Source organism: Rhinopithecus bieti, unplaced genomic scaffold (assembly GCF_001698545.2).
Source record: "Rhinopithecus bieti isolate Rb0 unplaced genomic scaffold, ASM169854v2 scaffold_49243, whole genome shotgun sequence".
NCBI lineage: Eukaryota > Metazoa > Chordata > Mammalia > Primates > Cercopithecidae > Rhinopithecus > Rhinopithecus bieti.
In genome coordinates this window covers 20,238-36,040 of record NW_016819331.1, presented here as the reverse complement: position 1 = coordinate 36,040, position 15,803 = coordinate 20,238, and the positions used below count along the sequence as shown (strand labels likewise).

At 57.3% G+C, this 15,803-nt stretch overlaps 2 protein-coding genes across 9 annotated transcripts; one reads left to right on the top strand and one right to left on the bottom strand.

The window, feature by feature from the left end:
- Positions 1-3,953: 3,953 nt before the first annotated feature.
- On the top strand, positions 3,954-6,137 carry GPR62 (G protein-coupled receptor 62). Its single transcript, XM_017858820.1, has one exon. The coding sequence runs from the start codon at positions 4,286-4,288 to the stop codon at positions 5,375-5,377; it is 1,092 nt and encodes a 363-aa protein (XP_017714309.1). The 5' UTR covers positions 3,954-4,285; the 3' UTR covers positions 5,378-6,137.
- On the bottom strand, positions 6,090-15,797 carry PCBP4 (poly(rC) binding protein 4). Of its 8 annotated transcripts, none has more exons than XM_017858812.1 (14): positions 14,054-15,797; positions 10,602-10,749; positions 9,814-9,958; positions 9,664-9,687; positions 9,522-9,554; positions 9,185-9,301; positions 8,850-8,981; positions 8,557-8,685; positions 8,237-8,311; positions 8,024-8,068; positions 7,886-7,949; positions 7,699-7,751; positions 7,442-7,611; positions 6,090-6,980 (listed from the first exon to the last, which is right to left on the bottom strand). In XM_017858812.1, exons 3-14 carry the CDS (start codon positions 9,892-9,894, stop codon positions 6,692-6,694), a joined length of 1,212 nt encoding a protein of 403 aa, XP_017714301.1. In that variant the 5' UTR covers positions 9,895-9,958; positions 10,602-10,749; positions 14,054-15,797; the 3' UTR covers positions 6,090-6,691. The 8 variants fall into 8 exon arrangements, with proteins under 8 accessions (XP_017714301.1, XP_017714303.1, XP_017714302.1 ...); XM_017858814.1 differs by lacking the exon at positions 14,054-15,797 and adding an exon at positions 13,413-14,047; XM_017858813.1 differs by lacking the exon at positions 14,054-15,797 and adding an exon at positions 11,471-13,400.
- Positions 15,798-15,803: the final 6 nt, after the last annotated feature.

Here is a 15,803-nt window from a genome sequence, read left to right as displayed (position 1 = left end):
TTCAATATGTGGAACATTAACATAGTTCCAAAAGGTCCACTCTATGCAAGGTGTGCTCAGAAGAGTCCTTCTATCCCCCTTACTCCATTCCTACTCACCTGCTGGAGGGAGCCAGTTTCATTAGTTTCTGATATATCCTTCCTGTGTGTGTTTTTATTTAATTTTTTTTTTTTTGCAAATTTTGCAATACACACACATACATACACATGCTAACAAAGTGTTTTAATTTTTTATTTATATTGATGATGTTGAAGGGAGCATGAACTCTGCAACCCACCATAGTCCCCACCCCTCCCTGTCGCCTTCCCCAGTCCACTTTTCTCATTTGCTGTTCCCACTTGGCCCTACTGAGCTCTCTCCAGGCCCTGGTAACTCAGGGGCTGCCCCCGGCCTACAGGGCTACCTGGGTAAGGACCAAAACTTCAAAAATTCAGCTTCACTTCCTACAGGCAAATGCCCAAGTTCAAGTTGTAGTCAAGGACAGGAAGGGACACCTGTGTGGACAGAGCTCTAGGAAGCAAGTGACCTGGATTCCAGGTCCAACTCAGCTGTGTGACCTGGGACCCATTTCTCCACTCTCCGGGCAGGCCCTACTTTTCTCATCTGAATAATGGAGAACTGCACTGGAGCCCTTTGAATTCCAACACAAAATTAGTTAAACCAAGAGGTCCATGTGCTGTCTTCACCATCTAGATCTGCAGCGATGCTGACCCTGTGTCTGTGAGGGGTGCTAGGGCCACAGGCACAAGTGAGGCTCAGATGAGGTCCCTGCTCTCATGGAGCTTACATTTTAGTAAAGCAGGCTCTAATCAAATGTATGCATAAATATGAAATACCATAGCAGGTAGGGAAAGTGCTGGGAAGAAAAATAAAGCAGGATAAAAGGATTTGAGTGATGGGAAGGTGGAAAAATTTTAGAAAAGATGGTCGCAGGCTGGGCGCAGCGGCTCACGCCTGTAATCCTAGCACTTTGGGAGGCCGAGGCAGGTGGATCACAAGGTCAGGAGATCGAGACCATCCTGGCTAACACGGTGAAACCCCGTCTCTACTAAAATACCAAAAAAAAAAAAAAAAAATTAGCCAAGTTCGGTGGTGGGTGCCCACAGTCCCAACTAGTCAGGACGCTGAAGCAGGATAATGGTGTGAACCCGGGAGGTGGAGCTTGCAGTGAGCTGAGATCATACCACTGCACTCCAGCCTGGGTGACAGAGAACCCATCTCAAAAAAAAAAAAAAGGCCGGGCGCAGTGGCTCACGCCTGTAATCCCAGCACTTTGGGAGGCCGAGGCAGGCAGATCACGAGGTCAGGAGATCGAGACCATCCTGGCTAACATGGTGAAATCCCATCTCTACTAAAAATACAACAACAACAAAAAAATTAGCCAAGTGTGGTGGTGGGTGCCCATAGTCCCAATTACCCGGGACGCTGAGGCAGGATAATAGCGTGAACCTGGGAGGTGGAGCTTGCAGTGAGCTGAGATCGTGCCACTGCACTCTGGCCTGGGTGACAGAGTGAGAACCCATCTCAAAAAAAAAAAAAAAAAAAAAAGAGGCCGGGCACAGTGGCTCATGCCTGTAATTCCAGCACTTTGGGAGGCTGAGGCGGGTGGATCATGAGGTCAGGAGATCGAGACCATCCTGGCTAACACAGTGAAACCCCATCTCTACTAAAAAAAATACAAAAAAATTAGCTGGGCGTGGTGGCGGGCTCCTGTAGTCCCAGCTACGCGGGAGGCTGAGGCAGGAGAATGGTGTGAACCCGGGAGATGGAGCTTGCAGTGAGCTGAGATGCGCCACTGCACTCCAGCCTGGGCGACAGAGCGAGACTCCGTCTCAAAAAAAAAAAAAAGGATGGTCGCTGAAGGTCCCTCTCGAGCAGAGACCTGAATCATGTGAGGGAGCAAGCCATGGACAGATCTGCAGCAAGGGTGTTCTTGCAATGGAAACAGCAAATGCAAAGAAACTGGCTTGAAGGGCGGAAGGAACACAAGCAGACTGCTGTGGCTAGAAATACTGCGGGCAAGGAGGAGGGTGAGCTCAGAAAGGGGCAGAAAAGGCAGATAAAAGGGCCTGGTTCCCATCACAGAGGAGCCGAGATTCTATTCTGATCTATTCTGATGACGGGAAGCTCTTGGAGGTATGAGAGCTGGGTCATGCCCCCATCTGCTTTGTTTTTAGAGGGATCCACTTCAGCCACTGTGTAGAGAGTGGACTGTAGAGTATATGTCAGTTAACATCCAGTCAGCAAAACAGAAATTACCTAGGTATTTCAGACAAGGGAAATTTGATACAGGGAAAGAATTGAATGACCAAATGGGGGATGATGAGGCAATCCAAAGATTAGCAACAGCCAGAAGTCATTACCACCCTAAGACTGGAGAGATAAAGGAAGTGAATGGTGTTCTGATCCCAGAGGCTAGGGTCGCCCTGCAGGAGCCAGAAACACAGAGGGGGCCACCTGAAGGGAGCCCCTGGCTGAGCTTCAGAGGGCAATAAATCCTGGCTTCTTCCCTCCTCCCATCCGCCAGTCTTTTGCTGGTAACTTTCATTGGCTGAACATACCCAAAGTCAGTTGACAAAGGAGCCTGGGAAATATAGTTCCTAGGAAGGCACTGGGAAAGAAGGGAATGAATCTGAGGGCAAACAAGGCAGATGGCCAGCACAAGGTGCAGGAGCCGAGGCCAGGAGACCAGCTAGAAGGATGCTGAAATGGTCCAGGTGAGAGGTGGTGGTGGCTGGGACCAGTTTGATGGTGATGGTGAGAAACGGCTGGATTCCAGAGACCTCAGCGGATTGGATATAGGGCGTGGGGGAGAGGGAGGCATCCTGAGATGGAGTTCACCAAGATGGAGAAGATTCTGGGAGGAGCAGGCTGCTGGGGAGGGGTCAAGAGTCATGGTTCTGTTTTGGACATAGGAAGTTTTAGATGCCCATTAGTGAAAGTCCTGGGGGGAAATGTTGAAAAGGCAGCTGGATACCCAAGAAAAGAGGAAGAGGCTTCAGATACCAATGCAAGCTATCAGACTATAGATGGGGTTTTGCCATGAAACTGTGTGACTACACCTGGGGGCATATGCCCTACTGGAGTTATATGGCTTTCCATGAGCCAACCACATTGGGGCAGGGAACCCTGCCATTCACTGATTAGTCAGGACTGGGTTTTGTGCTTAATCAGGAAAATGGAGGGTGAGGATCTTGTTCACCCAAACTTCCTGTCCTGAGAACTGGGGAGGGGTGGTTTCCTAAAGAAAATTCAGGGTGTTTAGCCAGGTGTGGTGGTTCGTGCCTGTAGTGCCAGGTACTTGGGAGGCTGAGGTGGGAGGATCGTTTGAGCCTGGGAGGCAGAGATTACAGTGAGCCAAGATTGTGCCACTGCACTCCAGCCTGGGCAACAGAGACCCTGTCTCAAAAAAAAAAAAAAAAAAAAAAAAAAAGGGAAGAAAAAGAAGATTCAGAGTGCTTTTACCAGAAGGGCACCTGTTAGGGCCTCCTCTCACTTATCCCACACAGTATCATGGAGAACCTATTCTGTGTGAAGTTAATATTAGCTGAGCACCTACTATGTGCCATGTCCTATGCTTTTCTCTTACTTTTCCAGCCTCCTTTCTTTCCGAGAGAACTAGCCCTCTTAGGGGGCCAGGGCATGCCTAAGGGTCCTCCGGTTTCAGCTTTTGTCTCACTGGTACCTCAGTTTCCCTTTAATATGAGAGCAAAATGCTGTGATTACCCCCACTGATGAGGATGGGGGAAGACAGAAAATGGGGGGCCACTTCTCACCACTGAGAAAGGTAGAGCAGGCTCTGGGTGACTCCAAAGCTCACACTCTAACCTTCTGAAGTCTAAGCTCCAGGTCTGTGCCTGCTCTGTCCTCCACCCTGCCACCCTAGAGGCACCCCCAGGCACTTCCACAGCAGAGCCTCCAGCCTTCAGCTGGCAGCTGCTAGGACCCAGGGGGCTGGCGCCAGGCCCTGCCCTCCCTTGCCAGCCCTGTGTGGCAACATCAGAGTGACAGCCAGTACCATCTCCGACAGGGGCTGAGTTGCTGGAGCTGGGCTGGGGCAGGGGAGAAAGACAGCAGACTCATCCTTGCACCCCTCCATGGGCCTGGCCAAGCCCCCAAGAGGATGGCAGCCTGGGCGTCGGAGCCACCTCCTGGGCAGCCAATGAGGTGAGGGGCCGGAAGAGCAAGGGACAAGAGGAGCAGGGGACAGGTGATGGAAATCCTGCCGCTGTAGGCTCCATTCTGCCATCTACATCCCAGTGCAAGGTGAAGCCTGAGAGCCCAAATGGCCAACTCCACAGGGCTGAACGCCTCAGAAGTCGCAGGCTCGGTGGGGTTGATCCTGGCAGCTGTCGTGGAGGTGGGGGCACTGCTAGGCAATGGCGCGCTGCTGGTAGTGGTGCTGCGCACGCCGGGACTGCGCGACGCGCTCTACCTGGCGCACCTGTGCGTTGTGGACCTGCTGGCGGCCGCCTCCATCATGCCACTGGGCCTGCTGGCCGCACCGCCGCCCGGGCTGGGCCGCGTGCGCCTGGGCCCCGCGCCGTGCCGCGCAGCTCGCTTTCTCTCCGCCGCTCTGCTGCCGGCCTGCACGCTCGGGGTGGCCGCACTTGGTCTGGCACGCTACCGCCTCATAGTGCACCCGCTGCGGCCAGGCTCTCGGCCGCCGCCTGTGCTCGTGCTCACCGCCGTGTGGGCCGCGGCTGGGCTGCTGGGCGCGCTCTCCTTGCTCGGGCCGCCGCCCGCACCGCCCCCTGCTCCAGCTCGCTGCTCGGTCCTGGCTGGGGGCCTCGGGCCCTTCCGGCCGCTCTGGGCCCTGCTGGCCTTCGCACTGCCCGCCCTCCTGCTGCTCGGCGCCTACGGCGGCATCTTCGTGGTGGCGCGTCGCGCTGCCCTGAGGCCCCCACGGCCGGCGCGCGGGTCCCGACTCCGCTCGGACTCTCTGGATAGCCGCCTTTCCATCTTGCCGCCCCTCCGGCCTCGCCTGCCCGGGGGCAAGGCGGCCCTGGCCCCAGCGCTAGCCGTGGGCCAGTTTGCAGCCTGCTGGCTGCCTTATGGCTGCGCGTGCCTGGCGCCCGCAGCGCGGGCCGCGGAAGCCGAGGCGGCTGTCACCTGGGTCGCCTACTCGGCCTTCGCGGCTCACCCCTTCCTGTATGGGCTGCTGCAGCGCCCCGTGCGCTTGGCACTGGGCCGCCTCTCTCGCCGTGCACTGCCTGGACCTCTGCGGGCCTGCACTCCGCAAGCCTGGCACCCGCGGGCACTCTTGCAGTGCCTCCAGAGACCCTCAGAGGGCCCTGCCGTAGGCCCTTCTGAGGCTCCAGAACAGACCCCCGAGTTGGCAGGAGGGCGGAGCCCCAGTATACCAGGGGCCACCTGAGAGTTCTCTCTCCTGAGCAGAAGGAGGGTGGTTTCCGTGGGGGCTCATCCAGCCCCTGCACAGGTCACAGCAGGTGCCCTGCTGGACATCTGGCTCTGGAACAGGAGGAGAAAGGGTATCTGCAGGCTTTTGAGGCCCACGGACTTCTGAGAGCCAGGAATCCTGGGGTCTGGGCCCAACACTGCATAGCATTGTGCACAGGCCGACCCTTCCTTAGGCCTCAGCTTTCCCATCTGCACCCTGCAGCATCTCTAAGGGCCCCTCCAGCATAGGTGGTTTGTGAAACTCACAGGTGGTCCCCACGCCAAGGTGGGCAGGTATTACAGAGAAGAGGGCCCTAAGGGCTCACAACCAAAGTGATCCGCCAAGCAGGACAGTATCTGCGTTACAGCCACAGCAGGAAGAACCACTGGAGAGACACTCAGAACGACTTCCCTGACATCTGCACCAAGGAGAGTCTGGACAAAGCTACTGAAACTCCTCCATCTGCTTCTAAAATGCCCAGAAGACAACTGGACCAGTTTGGTGTTAGAAGTAGGAGGCTGGACGACTTCATCCCCAAAGGGTCCTGAAGGACCAGAACTGGCGTGTGGAAGGGGCGGAGGCCTAATTGAGGTTGGTGGATTCACACATGGGGGTCGTCCTCCAGGACCTCAGCTGCACCCATTTTCTGGAGGTTTTGCTGCCCACAACACCAGTATTTCACAACTTTCTGGTCGCTGAGAATATTTATTCAAAAACAGGGATTGAAAAAACTGTACAGAGTGTCTGCTGCTGAGAACTGGGCCCCTGCCCCATGCCACTCCCCAGCTACCTGGCAGTGCCCCCTCTTTAGGGTGCCCCCTGATAAGCCCAGCCAGTTCATTCCAGTCAAAAGGGTATCAGTGGAAGCAGCAAGAAATCTGCAGGTGGTGGGGAGAGAAGCCTGGCCCCAGCTACCCCCCGGGCCCTCCTCCCTGACTCCCAAAAGGATGCAGTAGGCCAGGAAGCCCTAAGGGATGGGGAGTGTGTGAGTGACACCCCCCATGGTGGGGGCACTAGGGAGTCTCCTGGCTGCTCCCTGTATCCAAGCACAGAGCTGAAGAGGTACGTCCCCTGCCCTGGGGCTGCCGCAGCTCAGACCCCTGGGCCAGAAACTGCCCCCACTCTGAGAGAAGGAACTCCCATAGACGGAGGCAGGGTAGGGGGTGCATCCATGCGTCTGGGCGTTAGCGGCGTTTAGGACCCCAGGGTGGAGTCTCCTTGGGTGGGCAGGGTGCGGAGGCAGCCCCCTGCTGGTGGTCCTGCCTGCCCCTGCCTGTACCTCATCTGGCCTCAGTAGGGGGAGAATTTCTGCCGCTCAGCCTTCTTGCTCCCATTAGCCGCTGCCATCTTGGCAGTGTAGGCCGCCAAGCCCGGCGGCGGCCCTGGGGAAGCAGGTGGTAGAGCCAAGAAGGGCACAGGCTTGAGGCCGATGAAGTTGGAGAGGGAGATGGCATAGGGTGTGCCCAGCAGGCCTGGGGGAGCTGTGGGCAGGGCCGTCAGGGGTGGCGAGAAGGGGGCAGGCAGGTCTGCGGGGGCCGAGCCGGGCGTCCCCCCAGAGGTAGACTTGGCCGTCTCTAGACTGGAGAGAGGGATATAGAGGGGAGACGAAGGGGAAAGTGGGAGTGAGAGAGGGACAATGAGGGCAGAGATGGGCATGAGATTAGATGGAAGGCAAGAGAGAGGCAGTGAACAGAGAACAATCACATGGGGTGGATGTGTTTGAGGGGAAGATGGGAAATGTGGAAGAGGAAGGGAAAAAAGGACAAGCAGATATAGCATGAGGTGCAGGGAGAAATGGGGTTGCCAGAGACCCAGGGAAAAGAGACAGCAATGGAGAATGAGAGGTGGATATAGACGGGGGAGATGGGGCAACAGAGGGTGAATTAGGCGAAGACCATGGGGAATTGGGGTAGGGTTAGGAGAGGCAGAGGTCGGGCCCAGACAGAGAGAGGAGGCCAGCTGTCCTCTCCCCACCCCTGCCTTTCTTGGGCACATGAGAACCGTGACCTGCTCCCCTGCTGCCGCCCAGCCCACGCTCACCAGGCAGTGATGAGGTACTGGGCCAGGGCGATGGAGACCGGAGAGCCAGTGATGGTGACATGCCGCTCCCCAGCGCCCTCTGCTTGGTTCCCGATCTTGATATGTGCCCCTGACATCTGCCGGATCTCGCTGATCTTGCTGCCCTGGCGCCCGATCACACAGCCAATCAGCTAAAGGGAAGATAGAAATCAACCCTGGGTGAGGTGCAGACCCTCAGGCCCCTTACCCACCCTCCAGCCATCCCATCCCCTGCTCACGTCGTTGGGAACCAAGAACTCCTGTGAGCTGGTCTGTGTGCCGGGATCCAGTCCTGAGGGGGAGAAGAGGGATTGAGTGTGGTTCTGGACCTTTCCCACCCCACCATTTCCACTCTCCCTGGAAGGGAGGGGGGTGCCCTCTTCCTCCCTGGAAGGGAGGGGGGTGCCTTGTGCAGGGGTGGCTCACCTGGCACCACGCTGGGTGTGGCAAAGGGGACCGCATGGCTTGAGAGCTGCTGGAGCTTGGTGACCTGTGCCAAAGAGGGGTCAGAGGTCAGAGGAGGCATGGTTCAGGAAGGGGTGCCTTGGGCTATGGGTCACTCACCTCAGCTGGGGTAACAGCCCCATACTGACCCTGGACAGAGAAGCCCTGTGGGGACAAAGTGGGTGAAAAGGGGGTTACTGTGACATTAGGGCAGTTCAGCGACAGTCACTCCTTCCCTGCTCCCTGGACTTCCGATTCCTTCTTCCATCCCCTCCTCCATCTCAATCCCCCTTCTCCAGTAATGTGTCCCACTGCTCCTGTTATTCCCCTCACCTGGTTGGCAGAGAGAAGGACAGTACCTAGGGAGAGGCTTGGATGGTAGGGGATAGTGGCTCCTTTGGGTGGGGACTGGAAGGCATAAAACAGGGAGGCTCTGTCAGGACCTTCTCAGACTCCAGTAACCTCCCCAACTGCCCAGTGGCCTCAGGCCCCCACCATGACCCCCAGGGAAATGCACATGATCCCCGGAGCTCATCATCCATCCCTGCAGCCCTGCCCTGCTCCACCTGTGGCACAGGCATAGGGTTTGGGGTGCCCGACAAGGCAGACCCAGGGCCCATCTCCTGCCCCCACTCCCTGCCCCAGGGCAGCACCTCCAGGATAACAGCGCAGATCTGGCGCACACACAGGATGATGGCATCAGGCACCCCAGACACCGTAACAGCTCGCTCTGTGGAGTTGGGGAGCAGGTCCCCTGCCACCTGTACCTGGGCACCTGTAGTCTGCAAACAGAGAACAGGGGCCACTTCTGGCTGCTCCCATAACCCAGAAAAGGGCTGCCTAGGCTCAGAGCTATCTAGTCAGGAGGACGCCATAAGCCCAACACCCCTCTTGCAACTGCTCCCTTGCCCCGGACTCCCTGTGTGCGGTATCCCTCTCCCCTCACCTCTCGGATCTCCTTGATCTTGGTGCCAGCCTTCCCAATCAGTGAGCCACACTGACTGGCAGGGATGACAAGGCGCAGGGTCACTGGAGGCCTGGAGACATTTCCACCATTTGCAGGAGCAGCACAAAGGTCCTGACAGGGAGATAGTGGGTTGGCCATGCTCGTCCCTGCTACATCCGCCCAGGGGTCAGGAGGGTACCCTTTCCCCAGTCCCACTTCAAGGGAACACTGCCCTGGGCTTGACCTCCCCTCCCACCCATAGCCACTATCTGAAGTCGGAGTTGCGTTCCTCCTAGGGAACCACTCTTGGTCTCCTGCCCTGGCCAGCCACGGACCTCATCCAGTTTGAAAGCAATCATGGAGACTGCATGGAAGACAGCCGCTGTAGACCCGGTGATGGTGGTGATGCGTTCGGGGCAGGAGCCCTCGGAGATGGTGATCCGGGCACTGCTCTGCAGATACAGAATGAGCGCCGGGCAGCGGGGCATCTTCCCTGCTCCCTTGCCAGAACTTGTCTGCCTGCCCCACTCACCAAGCCCCAGGCAAGGCTCAAAACTGCCACCCTCTGGGGCACTCACTGGTCAGCCCAGGAGTGGTTCAGGGAGAAAGTGGGGCAGGGATCTCCCCTCCACATCAAGTGCCCTGGGCTCCTCCCCCAGACTCCATCCTCACCTGCTCCCGGATTCGCTTTACAGTCTCGCCCTTCTGTGGGAGAAAAAAAACAGAATCGCTCTTAACTTAGAGGTCACAGCCTCCTTCCCTGGGCTGAAGCCTCAGCTGGAGGGGGATGTACAGAGCAGAGCTGGGCACCTACCTTCCCGATGATGCTGCCCACTTCCTGCGGACAAGACAAGAGTCGTCAGATGGGTGCCAGTGCCCAGGCCCAGCCCCTCCCCATTGGGATAGCCAGTGAAACCCAGCCCAGCCCAGCCTCACCTCGCCTTGCCCTCCACCTCCCACTCACCTTCCCATGCATCAGCATCCGCAGCGTGAGGGTGATGCTGAGCTCTGGCTCCTCCTCCAGTCCCCCATCCGAGCCGCTCATTCTGTCAGGCGAGGCTGGGGCCACAGCGACCTGCAAATGTGTCCACGCTGCAACCTGGCCGGCTCTGGGAGGGGCAGTCAAAGAGGGGTTCGAGAGGAGCCCAGTTCACCCTGTCCCTGCCCTTACATGGGGACCCCAGAGCTAGGCTAATCAAACTCCCAGAGGAAAGAGACTGCATGGACCTGGAGTGCCACACATTCCTCTGACCAGGTGCTTATGTGTGTCTCACGAGCTGTGCAAGCCTGGGGAGCCATTCAACCCTCTGAGCCTCAGCTTCCCCATCTGTAGAAGGGGGATACAAATTCCCATCTCCAAAGAGTGATGAGAATTAAAACAATAAGCACATATATGGTAGGTACCTAGTCTTTCCCTTACCCTGAGACACTAAAATAAATAATTAACTAGGAAGCCTATAGGAGTCCAGAGAGGAGAGCCTCCTCCCTGACCTCTTGGAAGAGGGAACCTCTGTGGATTGGGCCTTGAAGGTGGAGCTCAGGCTGAAAGCTTACTCCATAAGAGAGGCACTTGCGTCCAGCAGCCAGAACCTCTACTGGATGGAGCACAGAAAGGCAGCTGGGGAGGAAGCTGGAGCAGCCATGGGAAGTCTTGAAGCGAGGGAGGCCTCGGGTGTGGTCAGGTCTTGCCCCTGCCTGGTAAAGGCTTGAGGCAGGGGTTGAGGGGGGAATTGAGGCATACCTCCCACCTACCAGAAGTCACTAGGGCAGAGGCTCATTACAGACACCTCTGGGCAGGGTTCATTCAGCACTGGGCTGCAGTGGGTGGGGCACAGCATGTCAGGGGACTGCCAGTTCTGCACGTTGGTTTCCAATCTCTCTCCTGTGTGCTGGAAATGGCCTTGGGAACAGGAGGTAAGAAGTGTCCAGGCTGGCCACATTCCCAGCCTGGAACACTTTCTACTGTACCAGAAACAAGTCACCTGGGCTCTGAGTCTCAATTTCCTCACTCATGAAATGGAGGGAATACCTCTCCCTGGGATTGCGTGATGGGTAAGAAAAGGATTTGGTGGGCTGCGGGAATGTCAAGGCCATTAACTGATGGAGAAAGGTGGAGCCTGAGATTAGCTGCTGGGATTAGCTCAGCAGTCGGCCCTCCCCACCCGACCCTTTTTCATGCCCCAACTTAATCCTGAACCTTAATCCTGCTTGGAAATCCCTCTCCTTAGGCGTCTGTCTCCTGCCAAGGCTCAGCCTTGATGGGGAGCTCACTGGGGGACCAGAACCCTATGGGGAACACAGGGAGTGGGACTAACTGGTGCTAAGTCTGGGCCAAGACCAAGCCCTAACACTGCAAATTCCTCATGACCAGAAGGGTGTGGGGTGAAGGATGAGTGTGCTGGGCTTGGAACACTCCAGAAGTCTCTGGGCGCCTTCCTCCTCAGCCCCCTGGCCCCATCCCGACATGACAGGAAAGGGCATGGAGTTCTGTCCAGCACCCTCTTCTGAACTCCCGTTGCTAGACAGAGCTTGAGCACGGAAGGTGAAGGGGGCTCCCAGCCTGGCTCCTTCTTAGAAGCCCCAGCAAGCCACCGTATGGCATAAGGTCTTTGTTTCCTCACCTATCCAGCGGAGGTGACACCCTGCTCCCCTGGGCACAGCTGCTCCTCCTTCTATTTGAGTTCTGCCATAGGGACTCCAGAGGGTGGAGATGAGCAGTGGATGCAGGGACTGTGCTCTCCGAGCATCCTGGCCAGCGTCATGCTGGCTGCCCTTGCTAGACATTCCCCCAGCTGCCTGCACTTCCCCCATCAAAGCACTTGTGATGACGTGCTTGGTTTCTGCCTCTCTGGACAGCCAAGCCCAGGAGCCCCTTGGAGCAGGAGCCAAGGCTGCTGCCTTCTCCTTATGTCCCCAGGGCTCAGTTCAGAGCCAGGCCAGAGAAGGTGCTCAGAACATACTGAGCTCAGCTGGAACTCAGCTAACATACTGGTTAGCTGAGCAGATGAATTCACTGCACAGAAGGAGAATCTGATGCCTGGAGAGGATCAGTAACCTGCCCAAGGTCACAGAGAGGTGGGACGCGGTGGGACTAGCATTGCTAGTGTGAGGCTATCCAAAGCCCCACCTGCCTCCCCTTTCAGGCTGCTCCTGTCTGGATCTGTTAGTCCTCTTCCTGGAGGGCAGGCTCCTTCCAAAGCGGGGATTGGGCTTCAGTTGTCTCTGAGACCTTTGCCTGGCTAGTAGACAGGGATCCTATTTGGAAAGGACTGACAACTTGTCCAGGGCCTCAGTCTTAAGTTCCAAAATTTTCTGGGGTTCAAGGACCCCCTTGGGATGGTAACCAGTGGGAGACCTGACATTGTCCCCAAACCATCTCCACATGACCTCTCGTGGCTTCATGAAAAATGGGGCAGGAGGGCTGGAACATGGCCAGAACTAGAGCTTTTGCCATGAAAAGATGCCTGGGTCTCCAGCAGAGACCCACCGCGCCAAGTCCAGTGGGTAACTTTGCCCAGGTCCTCACCTGACCTAGACCTTGGTTTACCCACCTGCATTGTGTTTAGGGGCTGGGGGTAGGGAGAGAGTTGCTGGTCTATCTGCGCCCTTCCTATTCTGAGAGACTCTCAAGGTCTTTCCCATCTTTAGGCAAGAACAAGGGGTTCTAACCCATGTCTTCCAAATTATTCTCCTAGGGCCCAAGGAACAAGCAGCCCCATTAGGCATCACTGGCTCCCCCTGCCCTCACCGGGGATCTAGGGAGTTATTTGTTGCTCCAGCCTGGTGGGCCCTGGGTCTTTACTGGGCCACCCACGTGGCAGCCACACAACATGCCACAGTGACCTCCAGCTCACCTCCGAGGATGCCCAGCCCCCTCTGGTCAGCATGGCTCCCTGGCAGGACACACCAAGCTCACACCAGGCCTCTGACCTCGGGCATTCCCTCCTGACTCCCAGGCCCCCTCCCCAGCCCCAGTGCCCACTTCTGTCCCTGGCTTTCTGCCACTCAGGCTGGAGGAGGTGGTGGGGGGGCGGGCGGTGACAGCTGTGTAAGCGATGGCGGCTGCCCCCTTCCTGCCCCTCCCCCCCAGCTGTCTCTCTCCCATGACAGCTGCCCAATCAAAGGGCTGGGGGCTTAGCCAGCTCCCCCCACATGCAGGGATCAAGTGTCCACCCTGCCTTTGTTCTGGAACAAGAACAATCCGGGGGAGGGGAGGGCTCCTGGGGCCAGGCGATTCAAGTAGACTGGACCGCCCCTTGGGGGATTCCCTCTGCTCTGCTGGCCAGAATGTCTGGACCAGCTAGGGCCTGTGGACCCACCTGGGCTTCACTCTCCCTCTCACATCCCCCCACATCCCCTCAGCACCCCCAGCTCTCCACCTAGCAGCCTCCTTCTCCTATTCCCACTCCCAAAGCAGCCATGCTAGCCACACCCAGCGATGCTGGGGAATGGCTCGGAGCATCCGGGGAGGCAGGGTGTGGTGAGGGTGGACCCTTGGCCTGAGCAGGTCTGCATCGAGGGCTCCTAACACTCCTGCCCAATCCTTTCTTCGGAGATGCTCACCCTCCTAACTAGCCAGGCCTTCATAAGAATTGCCCCAGCGTCCTTGGACACATGTGCCCAGCCTCTTGGCCTCCCAGCCTCTGGGGATGGCCAATCATCTGCAGTTGAGAGAGGAGGAGGGGAGTGGGGAGCCTCAGGTGAGCATCCTGGGGTCCACAAGCTCCAGCCTCTGGCTTCTTGATTCAGATCTGCCACATAGACAAAGTGCCAGGAAGGGAAAGGCAGCTCTGACAAGTTGGCAGGTGCCAGAAATGCTACAGCTTCCGTACAGCATCATTAGGCAGCCCCCAGGGATCTTCAGAACCAAGGGAAACCAAGTCAAGTCCGGGCCCAGGCTTGGCTCCAGGAGAAAGGACACAGCCTCCTCATGGTACCCATCCCCTCACTCTCTCACCTACACTGAGAAAGATCTCTAGCTTCCATTCTTCGTGCTGAAAACTGTATACTTACTCTGCTGCTCAACAGCCACCCATGGCTCCCCAGTGCCCAAAGAATAAAGCCTGAGCTCCATGGACAGACCATCAAGGACCTTCGTGATTCAGCCCCCGTCTCTCGTCTCATCTCCACCCCATCCTTCACATATGGCAGGCTGCAGAACACATGTAGCACCTCCAGCCCTTCAGGCCTTTATCCAGGCTTACCTCAGTTCAAAACACCCATCCTCTCCACTCTCTGTCAAAATCCTTCTCAAATGTCACCTCCTCTGTGAAGCCCTCCCCAGGCTTCCAAGTCAGATGTGATCACTCAGGCCTCTGTGCCCCTCAAAGATGTTGCTGCAACTCAAAGAAGTCCCCGTTGGGCATTTCTGAGCCTGTCTTTCCACTATACACAGAGGTCCAGAAAGAGGAAATTTGAGACAGGACCAGGGTCAGTGTGCAAGGAGAAGAGTTAAGGTTCATGGGGCCTGGGGACATTTGGAACCAAAGATGGGGCTGAGGGTCCCAGAGGAGTAATGAGAGTAGAGTGAGAAGATCCAGATGTGAGGGGCCAGTCACATGGGCAGAGGTAGGACCTACCTGGACAGGATGCCTGGTTCCTTTCTCAGCATCCCCAGCCCTACTCCTGCCATTTTACCAGGACTAGGAGCTCCCTAGGTATGCTGCTGGGGTGAGGGATTTGGGCTGTGCTTTAGGTTTTCAGAGGGTGGGAGCAGAATGGGTCTCCTCACACAAGAGGGGGACTGGAATAAGAGCTGGGGGGTGGAGTACGTTTCACAGAGTCGAGTTGGGCTCAGCCTGTCACAGCTGGAAAGGCTTCACCAATCACAAGAGGGGCCTGAGGCCCAGAGAGGAAGGGAAATATTTCTAAGGCTACATGGGAGGCAAATGGCAGAGCTGGAGAACCCAGGGGTCTACCTGTGCAGCTCAGAGCTCTTTCCTCAAGATGTCAGCGCCACTGGGCAATGGTGATGGAGGCTGGAGGGGCAGCAGTGATGGGAGTAGGGAGGGTGGACAGCCTGTCTGGGGACACAGGGTGGGGCAAGCCAGCCTCCTCGTGGCCTGGGCCTGCCAGGGTGTGTGGGCTGCCTGCTCCCAGCCCCCCACCCTGAGCATGCAAGAAGAACAATCCCCTTGTGTTTGGGCAGCCTGAGCCTGCATGCTGATGAAGGCTAGGGGGTGGGGCTGGGATGGGGTGCCCTGGAGGTTGAGGGGGCTCCAGGACCTGGGAAGGCCAGGGGATTTTTTCAGATGGGGAAAGAAGAGGGTCCCAGGTACTGGTCCTGAGGCAACAAGGGTGACCCAGGGAACAGGGAGGGCATGAGCTCAGCTCTTAGGGAGTTCATGGGTTTTAAGAGCCTTTGTGGCGGATGGCGAGCCCCTGGGGACACATGTCCTGCTGGTTCAGCACGAACATGAGCATCCTGGGCTTGGTGGGGAGAAAGGAATGCAACTGGCCCTGGGTGCATCACCTTGGAGACCACTCCCCTGGGTGCTGGGGCCGGGTGGGGCACTGGGTGCCACAGGTCTCAAGATGGCGGGCCAGGGATAGGGGAGAGAGGAGGCGGGCACCTCCCTCTCCTGGCCAGGCAGGCATGAGGGCCAGGTTGAAGTGAGTAGCAGAGCCTCCCACCCCCACCCCCCAGGACCCCAGCCAAGAAGCTAGGTCAGAACTGAAGGGCTGAAGAGCTATGGGGCAAGAGGGACCACTCTGAGCCCCCAGCTGTCATCTCCATACACCCCTGGCCTGGAAGTCTGCATCCGGCTCCCCCAAGGACTGCAGAAGATGGGAAGGGGTGTGTGCCCAGCCAGGAGCTACAGGGGAGTGGCAGATGAGGGCAGAGATGGAGCAGAACCAGAACCCAGGGTAGGAGGCAGAGAGAGGAGCAGGCCCAAAGGACAGAAACAGCGAGTGGGATGGGGGCCTCAAATCTGGGATCTAAGGTCCAGGAAG

What these genes read in the sequence shown, in the direction of transcription:
- PCBP4 (XM_017858812.1), bottom strand. Translation starts at nt 9,894, where the DNA reads ATGAGCGGCTCGGATGGGGGACTGGAGGAGGAGCCAGAGCTCAGCATC. An exon ending in GGATGCTGATGCATGGGAAG is followed by an intron (nt 9,688 to 9,813) that starts GTGAGTGGGAGG and finishes TCTTGTCCGCAG; the next exon opens with GAAGTGGGCAGCATCATCGG. An exon ending in AGATCAAGGAGATCCGAGAG is followed by an intron (nt 8,686 to 8,849) that starts GTGAGGGGAGAG and finishes CTCTGTTTGCAG; the next exon opens with ACTACAGGTGCCCAGGTACA.
- GPR62 (XM_017858820.1), top strand. Translation starts at nt 4,286, where the DNA reads ATGGCCAACTCCACAGGGCTGAACGCCTCAGAAGTCGCAGGCTCGGTG.